This window comes from Panulirus ornatus, chromosome 56 (genome assembly GCF_036320965.1).
Source record: "Panulirus ornatus isolate Po-2019 chromosome 56, ASM3632096v1, whole genome shotgun sequence".
Lineage (NCBI taxonomy): Eukaryota > Metazoa > Arthropoda > Malacostraca > Decapoda > Palinuridae > Panulirus > Panulirus ornatus.
This window is the reverse complement of record NC_092279.1, coordinates 12,343,780-12,358,337: the sequence shown is the minus strand read 5'-3', so window position 1 is coordinate 12,358,337 and position 14,558 is coordinate 12,343,780. Positions and strand designations below refer to the sequence as shown.

General features: G+C 38.5%; 1 protein-coding gene across 5 annotated transcripts in view; it reads right to left on the bottom strand.

The window, feature by feature from the left end:
* Syx1A (Syntaxin 1A) overlaps positions 1-14,558 on the bottom strand; it is a 339,980-nt gene that overhangs the window by 27,785 nt on the left and 297,637 nt on the right. Inside the window, exon 9 of one of the 5 annotated variants that reach the window (XM_071693841.1) lies at positions 7,632-13,107. The exons of the other annotated variants lie outside the window; for them this stretch is intronic. Within the exon in view, the coding sequence (XP_071549942.1) occupies positions 13,048-13,107 (60 nt within the window). The 3' untranslated portion in view covers positions 7,632-13,047. Of the gene's footprint in view, positions 1-7,631; positions 13,108-14,558 lie in introns of those variants that run through there. 5 annotated transcript variants of the gene reach the window in all.

Sequence of the window (14,558 nt, the reverse complement as noted above, 5' to 3'; positions counted from 1 at the left end):
GTGTGTGTGTATGTATGTATGTATGTATGTATGTGTGTGTGTGTGTGTGTGTGTGTGTGTGTGTGTGTGTGTGTGAGTGTGTGAGTGTGTGTGTGTGTGTGTGTGTGTGTGTGTGGTGTGTGTGTGTGTGTGTGGTGTGTGTGTGTGTGGTGTGTGTGTGTGTGTGTGTGTGTGTGTGTGTGTGTGTGTTACTGGATTCCACCTGAACAAAGTTACACAGCAAATGAAAAGTCACCTTTGGCAAGGGAGCATGATTAGGAGTGGTCTCATCAAAGGACTTCTCACTCAAATGGAGTCTTTATTTCTGTGCTACTGGATGTAGTGCAACCTTGGGCTGCAGAAGCCTTTAGAAAAGTCTAGAGGTAATCATTACATGTATATGCAGTATAGCGTGGTCGACGTGCTGTCAATGGATTGAACCAGGGCATGTGAAGTGTCTGGGGTAAACCATGGAAAGTTTTGTGGGGCCTGGATGTGGAAAGGGAGTTGTGGTTTTGGTGCATTGCACATGATGGCTAGAGACTGAGTGTGAACGAATATGGCCTTTTCTGTCTTATCCTAACGCCACCTTGCATGCGTGTGGGGGAGGGGGATGCTATTTCATGTGTGGTGAGGTGGCGACAGGAATGGATGAAGGCAACAAGTATGAATATGTACATTTGTATATATGTATATATCTGTGTATGTATATGTATGTATACATTGAAATGTATAGGTAAGTATATGTGCATGTTTGGGCGTTTGTGTATATGCATGTGTATGTGGGTTTGTAGGACCCTTCTTTTGTCTGTTTCCTTGTGCTACCTCACTGACGCGGGAGACAGAGGCAGGGTGTAATGAAAGAAAAAACTTGTGTGAGGAAGTACCAGGAGAGACTGAGTACAGAATGGAAACAGGTGAGAACAAAGGATGTAAGGGAGTGGGGGAGGAATGGAATGTATTTAGGGTAGCAGTGCTTGTGACATGAGAAGCGTGGGAGGTGGGCAGATTAGAAGGGGTAGTGAGTGGTGGGATGAAGAAGTAAGCTTATTAGTGAAAGAGAACAGAGAGGCATTTGGACAATTTTTGCAGGGAAATAATGCAAATGACTGGGAGATGTATAAAAGAAAGAGGCAGGAGGCCAAGAGAAAGGTGCAAGAGGTGAAAAAGAGGGCAAATGAGAGTTGGGGTGAGAGAGTATCATTGAATTTTAGGGAAAATAAAAAGATGTTTTGGAAGGAGTTAAAGTGTGTAAGACAAGGGAACAAATGGGAACATCAGTGAAGGGGCAAATGGGGAGGTGATAACAAGTAGTGGTGATGTGAGAAGGACAGGGAGTGAGTATTTTCAAGGTTTGTTGAATGTGTTTGATGATAGAGTGGCAGGTATAGGGTGTTTGGTGTGCAAAGTGAGAGGGTTAGGGAGAATGATTTGGTAAACAGAGAAGAGGTAGTAAAAGCTTTGTGGAAGATGAACGCCGGCAAGGCAGCGGGTTTAGATGGTATTGCAGTGGAATTTGTTAAATAAGGGGGTGACTTGTATTGTTGACTGGTTGGTAAGATTATCTAATGTATGTATGGCTCGTGGTGAGGTGCCTGAAGATTGGCAGAATGCTTGCATAGTGCCATTGTACAAAGGCAAAGGGGATAAAAGTGAGTGCTCAAATTACAAAGCTATAAGTTTGTTGAGTATTCCTGGGAAATTATTGACTGAGAGGGTGAAGGCATGTACAGAGCATCAGATTGGGGAAGAGCAGTGTGGTTTCAGAAGTGGTAGAGGATGTGTGGATCAGGTGTTTGCTTTGAACAGTGTTTGTGAGAAATACTTAGAAAAGCAAATGGATTTGTATGTTGCATTTATGGATCTGGAGAAGGCATATGATAGAGTTGATAGAGATGCTCTGTGGTAAGTATTAAGAATATATGATGTGGGAGGCAAGTTGCTAGAAGCAGTGAAAAGTATTTATCGAGGAAGTAAGGCATATGTACGTGCAGGAAGAGAGGAAAGTGATTGGTTCTCAGTGAATGTTGGTTTGCGGCAGGGGTGCGTGATGTCTCCATGGTTGTTTAATTTGTTTAATGGATGGGGTTGTTAGGGAAGTGAAGGCAAGAGTTTTGGAAAGAGGGCAAGTATGCAGTCTGTTGTGGATGAGAGAGCTTGGGAAGTGAGTCAGTTGTTGTTCGTTGATGATACAGTGCTGGTGGCTGATTCGGGTGAGAAACTGCAGAAGCTGGTGACTAAGTTTGGTAAAGTGTGTGTGAAAGAAGAAAGCTGAGAGTAAATAAGAGCAAGGTTATTAGGTACAGTAGGGTTGAGGGACAAGTCAATTGGGAGACTAGTTGAATGGAGAAAAACTGGAGGAAGTGAAGTGTTTTAGATATCTGGGAGTGCATTTGGCAGCAGATGGAACCATGGAAGTGGAAGTGAATCATAGGGTGGGGGAGGGGTGAAAGTTCTGGGAGCATTGAGGAATGTATGGAAGTCGAGAACATTATCTCGGAAAGCAAAAATGGATATGTATGAAGGAATAGTGGTTCCAACAATGTTATATGGTTGCAAGGCGTGGGCTATAGACAGAGTTGTGCGGAGGAGGGTGGATGTGCTGGAAATGAGATGTTTAAGGACAATATGTGGTGTGAGATGGTTTGATCGAGTAAGTAATAATAGGGTAAGAGAGATGTGCGGTAATAAAAAGAGTGTGGTTGAGAGAGCAGAAGAGGGTGTTTTGAAATGGTTTGGTCACATGGAGAGAATGAGAGGAAAGATTGACCAAGAGGATAAATGTGTCAGAGGTGGAGGGAACGAGGAGAAGTGGGAGACCAAATTGGAGGTGGAAAGATGGAGTGAAAAAGATTTTGAGTGATCGGGGCCTGAACATGTAGGAGGGTGAAAGGCGTGCAAGGAACAGAGTGAATTGGAACAATGTGGTATACCAGGGTCGACGTGCTGTCAATGGATTGAACCAGGGTATGTGAAGCGTCTGGGGTAAACCATGGAAAGTTTTGTGGGGCCTAGATGTGGAAAGGGAGCTGTGGTTTTGGTGCATTACACATGACAGCTTGAGACTGAGTGTGAATGAATGTGGCCTTTGTTGTCTTTTCCTAGTGATACCTTGCACACACGCTGGGGGAGGGAGGGGTGCCATTTCATGGGTGGCGGCGTGGAGGCGGGAATGGATGAAGGTCGCATGTATGAATATGTACATGTGTATATATGTATATGTCTGTGTATGTATATGTATGTATACGTTGAAATGTATAGGTATATATATATGCATGTGTGGGCTTTTATGTATATGCATATGTATGTGGGTGGGTTGGGCCATTCTTTTGTCTGTTTCCTTGCGCTACCTCGCTAATGTGGGAGACAGTGACAAAGTATAATAAATAAAATAATAATATTTCATTCATTCAAGATTACTCCAGGACCTTTCTAAAGCTTCTTGTGGCCTTAGGCTGTGCTACTTTCAATTGCAGGGAACTGTAGACTCTTTTAAAATGAAAACTACCTCTACAAGACTGCAATCCAAATGATACAACCTTGCCAAAATGTAATTTTTTACTCAAAGTAACCAGAGCAGGCAGAGTTCAGTAACACCTGTATGTATGTAGAAATATATATATATATATATATATATATATATATATATATATATATATATATATATATATATATGCACACCTGTCTTCAAAATCATATTTTACAGACTAGTTGCATGCTCTGTTCTTCACACACTTGTTTATTATGAAATGAAGACATCTTGAGGAAGAAAGAGGACATTCACTTTCATTTAGATTTATATGACTCTTTAAAAAGATATATAAAATTCTGTGTTACATGATTATGGGATACTGTATAGCCTTTTTCAGAGTTATACTATCTATAATTAGAGACAAATACTTTTTTCTAGCTAATAAACCATATTTGGTGTTCAAAATATAACCACCACAAATTTCATTTTAATGTATGAACTCTAGATACCTTTACCTTAAATATATGAACTGAAATATATAGTATAATCAAGATCAATGATTATGAAGGTAATAATAATACAGACTAGATTATAATAATCACAGTATATCATACTGTATAATAAATATATCATTCATGCAGGGAAACAATGAATGTACATGCACCAAAAATATTATGCACAGGAGACTTGGTCACCCTATTACCACTTTGTTGTAATAATTCGATTTTATGAGAAGTTTTTAAATTCTGCACTGTTCAACAAATAGTTAGTTTATGGCTATAAGGTTGAGTTGTTCTCTTATTGACTCAAAAAGGTCTGGTTAAACAGAGCATGGATATATTAAAGACATGATACATTAAAGACAAGATTCTAAAAACTAAATAATTGTTAGGCATGGAGAAAAGGCAATTTGTGCCTTGACATTTACCTTTAATATTGGTGACTTACGTTGTGAAAGAAGAAAACACCCAACCTTATGTTAAAAAAAAAAGTACTTCATTATGCTCCCTGAGAGGTAGGTGTGATTGTTTAACAATGTACAGTAGTCACTTACCTCTTGCTAATGTCAGAAAATTACATCAATTTTGGATGATGTTCTCTGGAGGCAGATTCTTGCGAGTATGGTTTTGTATCCAACCTTAATATTTATGGACAGACCCTTCCAAACCATTGAAATTATAATGCTTCTATTTAAGAATATCATTCATTATTCCTAAAAATCTATTTAACTTTATTTTCTTAACAGCGTGGCAGCAAAAAATTCAGGAATTCTGTTTTTGGTAACAGTAATCTTCTCTTACTTCTTGCAGCTTAAGCTTATTAATATTGTTTTGTCTAATACTGTCCCTGTTTTTAATACTTGCTCTTTCCTAGAATCTAAGTAAATTTCTTTAAAACTACATCTGGCTCTACTGTCCCTATTTTCACTACCTGCTCTGTCTTAGAAACTATAAATTTCTTTAAAAGTACATATAACTTTATAACAAAGAGCTAAGGGATAAATGGTAAAGAATAACTAATGAAAAATGATAGAAATGAATAAATTAACATAAAATATTATGGGAAGGAGACCTGTGTGGGGAAGTACCAGGAGAGACTGTGTACAGAATGGAAAAAGGTGAGAACAATGGAAGTAAGGGGAGTGGGGGAGGAATGGGATGTATTTAGGGAATCAGTGATGGATTGCGCAAAAGATGCTTGTGGCATGAGAAGAGTGGGAGGTGGGCTGTTTAGAAAGGGTAGTGAGTGGTGGGATGAAGAAGTAAGAGTATTAGTGAAAGAGAAGAGAGAGGCATTTGGACGATTTTTGCAGGGAAAAAATGCAATTGAGTGGGAGAAGTATAAAAGAAAGAGACAGGAGGTCAAGAGAAAGGTGCAAGAGGTGAAAAAAAGGGCAAATGAGAGTTGGGGTGAGAGACTATCAGTAAATTTTAGGGAGAATAAAAAGATGTTCTGGAAGGAGGTAAATAGGGTGTGTAAGACAAGGGAGCAAATGGGAACTTCAGTGAAGGGCGTAAATGGGGAGGTGATAACAAGTAGCGGTGATGTGAGAAGGAGATGGAATGAGTATTTTGAAGGTTTGTTGAATGTGTCTGATGACAGAGTGGCAGATATAGGGTGTTTTGGTCGAGGTGGTGTGCAAAGTGAGAGGGTTAGGGAAAATGATTTGGTAAACAGAGAAGAGGTAGTAAAAGCTTTGCGGAAGATGAAAGCCGGCAAGGCAGCAGGTTTGGATGGTATTGCAGTGGAATTTATTAAAAAAGGGGGAGACTGTATTGTTGACTGGTTGGTAAGGTTATTTAATGTATGTATGACTCATGGTGAGGTGCCTGAGGATTGGCGGAATGCGTGCATAGTGCCATTGTACAAAGGCAAAGGGGATAAGAGTGAGTGCTCAAATTACAGAGGTATAAGTTTGTTGAGTATTCCTGGTAAATTATATGGGAGGGTATTGATTGAGAGGGTGAAGGCATGTACAGAGCATCAGATTGGGGAAGAGCAGTGCGGTTTCAGAAGTGGTAGAGGATGTGTGGATCAGGTGTTTGCTTTGAAGAATGTATGTGAGAAATACTTAGAAAAGCAAATGGATTTGTATGTAGCATTTATGGATCTGGAGAAGGCATATGATAGAGTTGATAGAGATGCTCTGTGGAAGGTATTAAGAATATATGGTGTGGGAGGCAAGTTGTTAGAAGCAGTGAAAAGTTTTTATCGAGGATGTAAGGCATGTGTACGTGTAGGAAGAGAGGAAAGTGATTGGTTCTCAGTGAATGTAGGTTTGCGGCAGGGGTGTGTGATGTCTCCATGGTTGTTTAATTTGTTTATGGATGGGGTTGTAAGGGAGGTAAATGCAAGAGTCCTGGAAAGAGGGGCAAGTATGAAGTCTGTTGGGGATGAGAGAGCTTGGGAAGTGAGTCAGTTGTTGTTCGCTGATGATACAGCGCTGGTGGCTGATTCATGTGAGAAACTGCAGAAGCTGGTGACTGAGTTTGGTAAAGTGTGTGGAAGAAGAAAGTTGAGAGTAAATGTGAATAAGAGCAAGGTTATTAGGTACAGTAGGGGTGAGGGTCAAGTCAATTGGGAGGTGAGTTTGAATGGAGAAAAACTGGAGGAAGTGAAGTGTTTTAGATATCTGGGAGTGGATCTGTCAGCGGATGGAACCATGGAAGCAGAAGTGGATCATAGGGTGGGGGAGGGGGCGAAAATTTTGGGAGCCTTGAAAAATGTGTGGAAGTCGAGAACATTATCTCGGAAAGCAAAAATGGGTATGTTTGAGGGAATAGTGGTTCCAACAATGTTGTATGGTTGCGAGGCGTGGGCTATGGATAGAGATGTGCGCAGGAGGATGGATGTGCTGGAAATGAGATGTTTGAGGACAATGTGTGGTGTGAGGTGGTTTGATCGAGTAAGTAACGTAAGGGTGAGAGAGATGTGTGGAAATAAAAAGAGCGTGGTTGAGAGAGCAGAAGAGGGTGTTTTGAAATGGTTTGGGCACATGGAGAGAATGAGTGAGGAGAGATTGACCAAGAGGATATATGTGTCGGAGGTGGAGGGAACGAGGAGAAGAGGGAGACCAAATTGGAGGTGGAAAGATGGAGTGAAAAGGATTTTGTGTGATCGGGGCCTGAACATGCAGGAGGGTGAGAGGAGGGCAAGAAATAGAGTGAATTGGAGTCATGTGGTATACAGGGGTTGACGTGCTGTCAGTGGATTGAAGCAAGGCATGTGAAGCGTCTGGGGTAAACCATGGAAAGCTGTGTAGGTATGTATATTTGCGTGTGTGGACGTGTGTATGTACATGTGTATGGGGGGGGGGTTGGGCCATTTCTTTCGTCTGTTTCCTTGCGCTACCTCGCAAACGCGGGAGACAGCGACAAAGTATAAAAAAAAAAAAAAAAAAAAAAAAAAATATTAGCAAATAAAGAAATCACAAAGCCTCTAAATTCATCCTCAAGTGTTCTGCTAAAATGTACTTCCTTAATATGGAAAAAATTTTAAACCTTGAGAAGTATGTTTATATGTATGGCCACTACTAATGAAAAAAATTATAATGAACTCATAATAATAGGACTGGTACATGCCTATAGTAAAACAGGTACAACAAAAGGGAGAAAAAATGAATGTATATGGATTATGACAAAAGTAAAACAAAATCTTTTAAAAGAAAATAAGAGCATGCTTTAGGACAAATGTTTTATTTTATCTCTGATGCTTCACACCCAACATTTTGTTCTCCAACAGTAGTTAAAAAATCTTCAGTCCACAAATTGGGTATACCCTTTAGGGAAGCAATACCTCTACACCACAGCATTATACAAGGAACACTTATACTAGTTTAGATGGTAGAAAAGCATACAATAAGGTTGACATAAATAAGATAATATTCAGTACTAAGTAGCCGAACCAGTTACTACAGTAGCTAATATCTAAAGTTACTCTGAAGCAAACAAAACTGACAGAACGTTGAGCTTTACAGAGATGATCTGCCAAAGATAATACAAAAATACATGATAAACATAAGACTTTCTGCCCAAGGAAGTATTGCAGTTATTTTACAAACTGCTATGACTAAATAACTCTCTACACGTTAGTGAAACAATGTAAGGACTATGTGCAATACAAACCTTGATATTAAGAGATAATCAATGGGGATATTGTTCCACTACATAAATTAACTACAAACTTTTTAATAAACGTCATCACAAATTAGTAAAGTCAGGCACCGCTCAACTGTGCACATGCATTCCATTACCTTGCACAATCAAGCAGAGTGCAACACAGATTCTTCAGTATTTTATAGGAAAAGTGGATATATGTGTCAGGAACAAAAAAGTACTAAATTCAGCTAATTCATTCTATTAATAAGTTATTACTTTCTAGTAAACACAAATAAGGAAAATCATACATAAACAAAATACAATATAAATCAATTCTATAAATTGGTAAATTGCACTAAAAAGAGGGATATAACTTCACCATACAAGTACAGTTGCTTTATGATCAAACTGTAACACTCCAATACTACTCCTAATACCCAATCCTCCCTCTCCTTATGATGTGTAAATATACAGCACAACTTGATATTAGAATGTAAAATACTGATTTTTACCCTGAAATATAATGTAGAAACAGTTAAATGTGGAAATTAAAAGAAATTCTGAATAAGAACTTAAGATTCTGCAATAACTCATCAAGAAACAGCTCTTGTTTAAACACCTAGAAAATGTTTCTCCTTATTTCCTCCTTTACATAAAATCACCAAAATCTGTAATAGACATTACTATACCTATATTACCTGGTATTGTGGCTACAACACCAGAAATGTCCAATGCAAAATGGTAAAGAAGATATAGCACCAGAGAAAAACACAACTTAGGTAAGATGAGGCGAAGACTGAAGGTGGAGGGAAAGTTGTGCAGTATGATTGGTTGAATGGCATCATGATGCTGCGCTGTGACTGATTTTGACACCACTCGTTCTCACTTCTCTCCAGGTACTTACTGTTTGTGTAGAGATTTTGCTCCCTCGCACTAAAGTGAAGGGTATGCAATCCAGATGTTTTAGCTACTAACAATTTTGTGTAATTAATGGGAATGCAGTGCAAAAACTCTTACAAAACCCCTTATATAGTCCTCACTTCACATTCGTATATAGAATTCTTATTACTGGTCATAATATCAGCATTTCTTTCCAACAGGAGTCAACCAGTGAGCATGAGATAGGAGAAAGTGCCTTGCTTTCCTTGTAAATAATATAATATCTTACAAATAAACTTTAGGTAAATCCACCACCTACACTTGTAGACTGGACCATCTTATGTTAATACCTACATGCCACCACCTCCCCAAAAGAAAGTAAACCAACTCAGAATATGGAGGAATAACCTCTCCATAAACTGGCACAGGTAGGAAACACTCAAACTATTTCTGTGAACCAGAAAACCACTTCTGAATCAGCATTATTATGGACCAACCACTCTGTTTTATGTAAATACTGCTCCCATATAAATTTTCCCCAGATTGCTGGCATACCTCAGCAATCTTTTAAAATTGTCATGAAGTCATCCTTGCATATGGCCTAAAACAGACAAGCTAGCAGCTCTTTTCGAGGTGGTGCAGTCAAATGCAAATGTCATTTACTATCTATTCTGGGGAAAGTTGACTTACTGCATCCAAATGCAACTGTCATTTACTATCTATTCAGGGGAAAGTTGACTTGCTGCAGAAGTTGGGCAAGGGAGCTTTGGTAAGGTATTTGCGTGCATTGTTGGTTCCTCCGCACTGAATGATCTGAAGAAGCAGAGTGAAAACTTGCCTAAGCTTTATCTTATGAGTGAGGTAAAGGGTATGGTTATTAAGACATGCAAAAAGGTAAGGTAAGAGTACTTGCCTTAATGCTGAAACAATGGATTAAGGCTCACCACAGTGATGCTCCTTTGACTGGGAACATGTTGACTGAGTGAAAAATGTATTCCATCAGTAACTGAACCTTTTTTTTTTCTTAGTATGAATGTTCTCAAGGTTGGCTTCAGAAATCTAAAACATATGGAACCAATTTGTACTTTATTTAGAAAAACATTCAACCAGAGGTGAGGCAGCTGCTAAGAATGTAGATGAGTTTATTAAGTTAACAATGTATGAGAAGCTGACTGCTGGCTGATCAAATAATCATGGGGAGGAGACTGCACTGTCATGGCATTGCATGCCAATGAAAACAAGGATCTTTACAATTTCAAAATTGCTTTCTCCATTTTAAATTTACACACTATGTTGATTTGTGAAGGAAGACCAATTCTTATTTGAATACAACTAAGTAATCTCAGGGAAACTGCTTATAAATTGCTACTAAACAGAGAAAACTGGATATGCATGAAACAAATGAAAAAAGAATGGGATGGGAGTGAAAAAATGAGCAGAGTGACACAGGAAGAAATTACACAACTGTGCCTACTTTTCTTAATGTGATCCTAAGACAATGGAGGGCTTTGATAGAGATGGTAGGTTATTATAATTATTTTATTATTATAATTAACTGCCGTCTCCCGTGTTAGCGAGGTAGCGCAAGGAAACAGACGAGGAATAGCCCAACCCACCCACCCACATACACATGTATATACATAAATGCCCACACACACACACACATATACATTTCAACATATATATACATTTACATACAAAGACTTATACATACATACACATGTACATATCCATACTTGTTGCCTTCATCCATTCACGTCGCCACCCTGACACACACAAAATCGCCCCGATCACTCAAAATCTTTTTCACTCCATCCTTCCACCTTTAATTTAGTCTCCCGCTTCTCCTTCTTCCCTCCATGTCTGACACATATATCCTCTTTGCCAATCTTTCCTCACTCATTTTCTCCATGTTTCCAAACCATTTCAACACACTCTTTTCTGCTTTCTCAACCACACTCTTTTTATCACAACACATCTCTCTTACCCTTTCATTATTTGCTCGATCAAATCACCTCACACCAAATACTGTCCTCAAACATTTCCAACACATCCACCCACCTCCGCACAACACTATCTACAGCCCATGCCTCGCAACCATATAACATTGTGGGAACCACTATTCCTTCAAACATACCCATTTTTGCTCTCCAAGATAACATTCTCGCCTTCTACACACACATTCTTCAATGCTCCTAGAACCTTTGCTCCCTCCCACATCCTGTGACTCACTTCTGCTTCCATGGTTCTATCCACTGCTAAGTCCACTCCCAGATATCTAAAACACTTCACTTCCTCCAGTTTTTCTCCATTCAACCTTACCTCCAAATTAACTTGTCCCTTAACCCTACTGAATCTAATAACCTTGCTCTTTATTCACATTTACTCTCAACTTTCTTCTTTCACACACTTTACCACACTCAGTCACCAACCTCTGCAGTTTCTCACCCGAATCAGCGCTGTATCATCAGCGAACAACAACTGACTCACTTCCCAAGCCCTCTCATCTAGAATAGACTACATACTTGCCCCTCTCTCCAAAACTCTTGCATTCACCTCCCTAACCACCCCATCCATAAACAAATTAAACAACCATGGAGACATCATGCACCCCTGCCGCAAACCAACATTCACTGGGAACCAATCACTTCCCTCTCTTCCTACTCTTACACATGCCTTACATCCTTGGTAAAAACATTTCACAGCTTCTAGCAAATTACCTCCCACACCATATACTCTTAAAACCTTCCACAAAGCATCCCTATCAACCCTTTCATATGCCTTCTCCATATCCATAAATGCTACATACAAATCCATCTGTTTTTCTAAGTATTTCTCACATACATTCTTCAAAACAAACACCTGATCCACACATCCTCTACCACTTCTGAAACCACACTGCTCTTCCCCAATCTGATGCTCTCAATCAATACTCTCCCATATAATTTCCCAGGAATTCTCAACAAACTTATGCCTCTGTAATTTGGACACTCATCTTTATCCCCATTGCCTTTGTACAATGGCACTATGCATGCATTCCACCAATCCTTAGGCACTTCACCATAATCCATGGGTGAAACCTTTCTAGAACTGATATGCAAGGTGAGTTGCCCAAATGGCCTCAGAACAAGAATGGTAGAATGACAGATGAAGATGAGATAGTCTTAAAGGAGGAGGGAAGATGTATTTGGCAATAACCCCTCCTGAACACTTAGCAGAGACAAGGATTACCAGAGAAAAGGCAGCTATCTTCCAAAGGAAAGTCATAAGAAGATATTTTGAAAGTTGGTCCAGTTTCACTGTTAAAGTGCAAATACTGATATCTAAAGGAGGCAAACATAGGGGGATGTGAGGTTAGTAAGAGGTATTTACAAGGGTGTATTAAGATGAAACACTTCAGGTTGAGACTGTGCAGCTATAACATAAAGGATAAGAAGTGAAAAACAGACCCACATTGTTTGGGGTGGTTATGATAGTCTGGAACATGGGAAATGTGGATGATGACTTGCTCCCCATTATTAGAAATGGGAAACAAGGAATTCAGTCCCCTTGCCCCTAATGCTGACTAAACACTTTATCTGTAGAAAGGAAATATTGCCACACAAATAAAACATCTCACACTAAAGTTCCAACTAGCCCGTGCCTATGATGTAATAAAGGTGGCCTCCACTATAGCATATTTGGATCTGCAGGACACTTTCTGATGTGATATTTGAGATACTGCTAGGCACTTCTTCCCTGCCCACAGCTCACAACTCTAGATCTAAGTTAGGTTCAAGCATATCCCACCAGCCTCCATTTGGTTATGCTTTCATTAATTTACTTACTGACACCTGTTAAGAAGAAACTGAATTCTGGGCTTGTGAAAGAATTCTCTTTCTTACAAACAAAGCCGAAGAACATTTCTCTAATTCTTTTTCCTGAATCCTCCTAACCTTCTTACATTTCAGTAATGTAGTATGGAGTTTCATAGAAATGAGTTATCTCTGTTCACTATTTCAGATTCCACTTCTAGACTCACATAAATATGCTAGCTTTATATAGGAGATGGTGACTAGCATTGGTCTGACCAAAGTCATCCTGTCCTTGACTGTAGGTAGTGGTTTTATGTACAAGTTATCAATGGATTATCATTCCCACAAAATGCAAGATGTCACTTTCTTTGCTCACTGGTCTTCTCTGTTGGAAAAAATAACTTTTCATTAATTCAAAACTTGTTACATTGCACTGCTATAATAACAGAACTCTGGTCATAACTCTTTGTATATTACATGCTTACAACTCACATTTTCACATATTCAATAACCAACCAAATTTATGTAGTGTGTATTGATCACAAGTTAATTTCCTGATGATTTTCCACTTTTTTTTTAGTATTCTGCTTAATCTAAGTTTATTAGATGTGAATTAACACTATTTGCATTGAACATATATATATATATATATATATATATATATATATATATATATATATATATATATATATATATATATATATATATATATATACGTGTGATGCACTTTCAGTGTTTCATATCATACAAATACTGTATAACCAGCTAACTATTAAAGTTAAAACAAATTTTTGGGGTACTGTCTTGGCATTTCAAATTACTGAATACAAATGAATACAAAATCTGAGGTGGATCATAAGCTTTACAGTATGATGACTCCTAGTAGTTGTATTGTATCAGTAACAGCAAGTACCACCAACAATCAAAGAAAAATATTCCTTTTGAAGTTTACAACAAGTGATAATAAACTTTCATTGTGGCAAGAGAGCTCTGTCAATTCAGCTTATATTTCATCAAATTTGTGAAGGAGTTGTGTTGGACTATGAACCAGTTTGTAAATAACTTTTCCAAATCAAATATGATGCAAAATCAGAGCTTCATAGAGTATATTCTGAAAACATTAAGACTTTGAGGTGGTGCACAAAATTTTAGGAAGACTTGAATAATAATCCTAAACAAGTTTTCATATTGGGTGAAACTGCAGACACCTTTCCAATCCCAATAAGGCATTTTAAAAAAGGTAAATTCTTACTTGAATCACCTATCATACATGAACTTGAACAGTCTTTTCTGTCATTCTGCATGTCTGTGCTGAACTACACTTCTAATGAGCATTATATACAGCCTACACTATAAATACATCAGGCAGTCAAAAAGACAACATACATTTTCTTAAGTGAGCACCTCATTCAACTATTGTGATCCAGGCTTGGTATGTACATGTGGCTGACAAAACTTGCAGGAAAGTGATTACTCACTAGTCTGTATAAAGCATCTTTTGCAAGAAATTGTCAGCATCATTTATCTTCTCCAAGCATGTGCACTAAAAAGTCTCTGCCATGGCATAATTTCTAATGAATAATAGCTTTTCCTGATTTCTTTTTTTACAAAACACTGCAGCAAGTATGTCAGATCAATTTTTGATTAAATGTTCACTTTTGTTGGAGCTTGGCACTTAGGGCAAAATTCACAGACAAGATACTCTGACTGGTCCTCAGCCAATATCCACTATTGCTGTAAACACCATTTGCATGTAAAGTATTAGTAGTTTAAAAACTTAAATGGAATGTAATATTTCAACTACAATCATTTCCAAGTAGAGATATATTTTCAAAT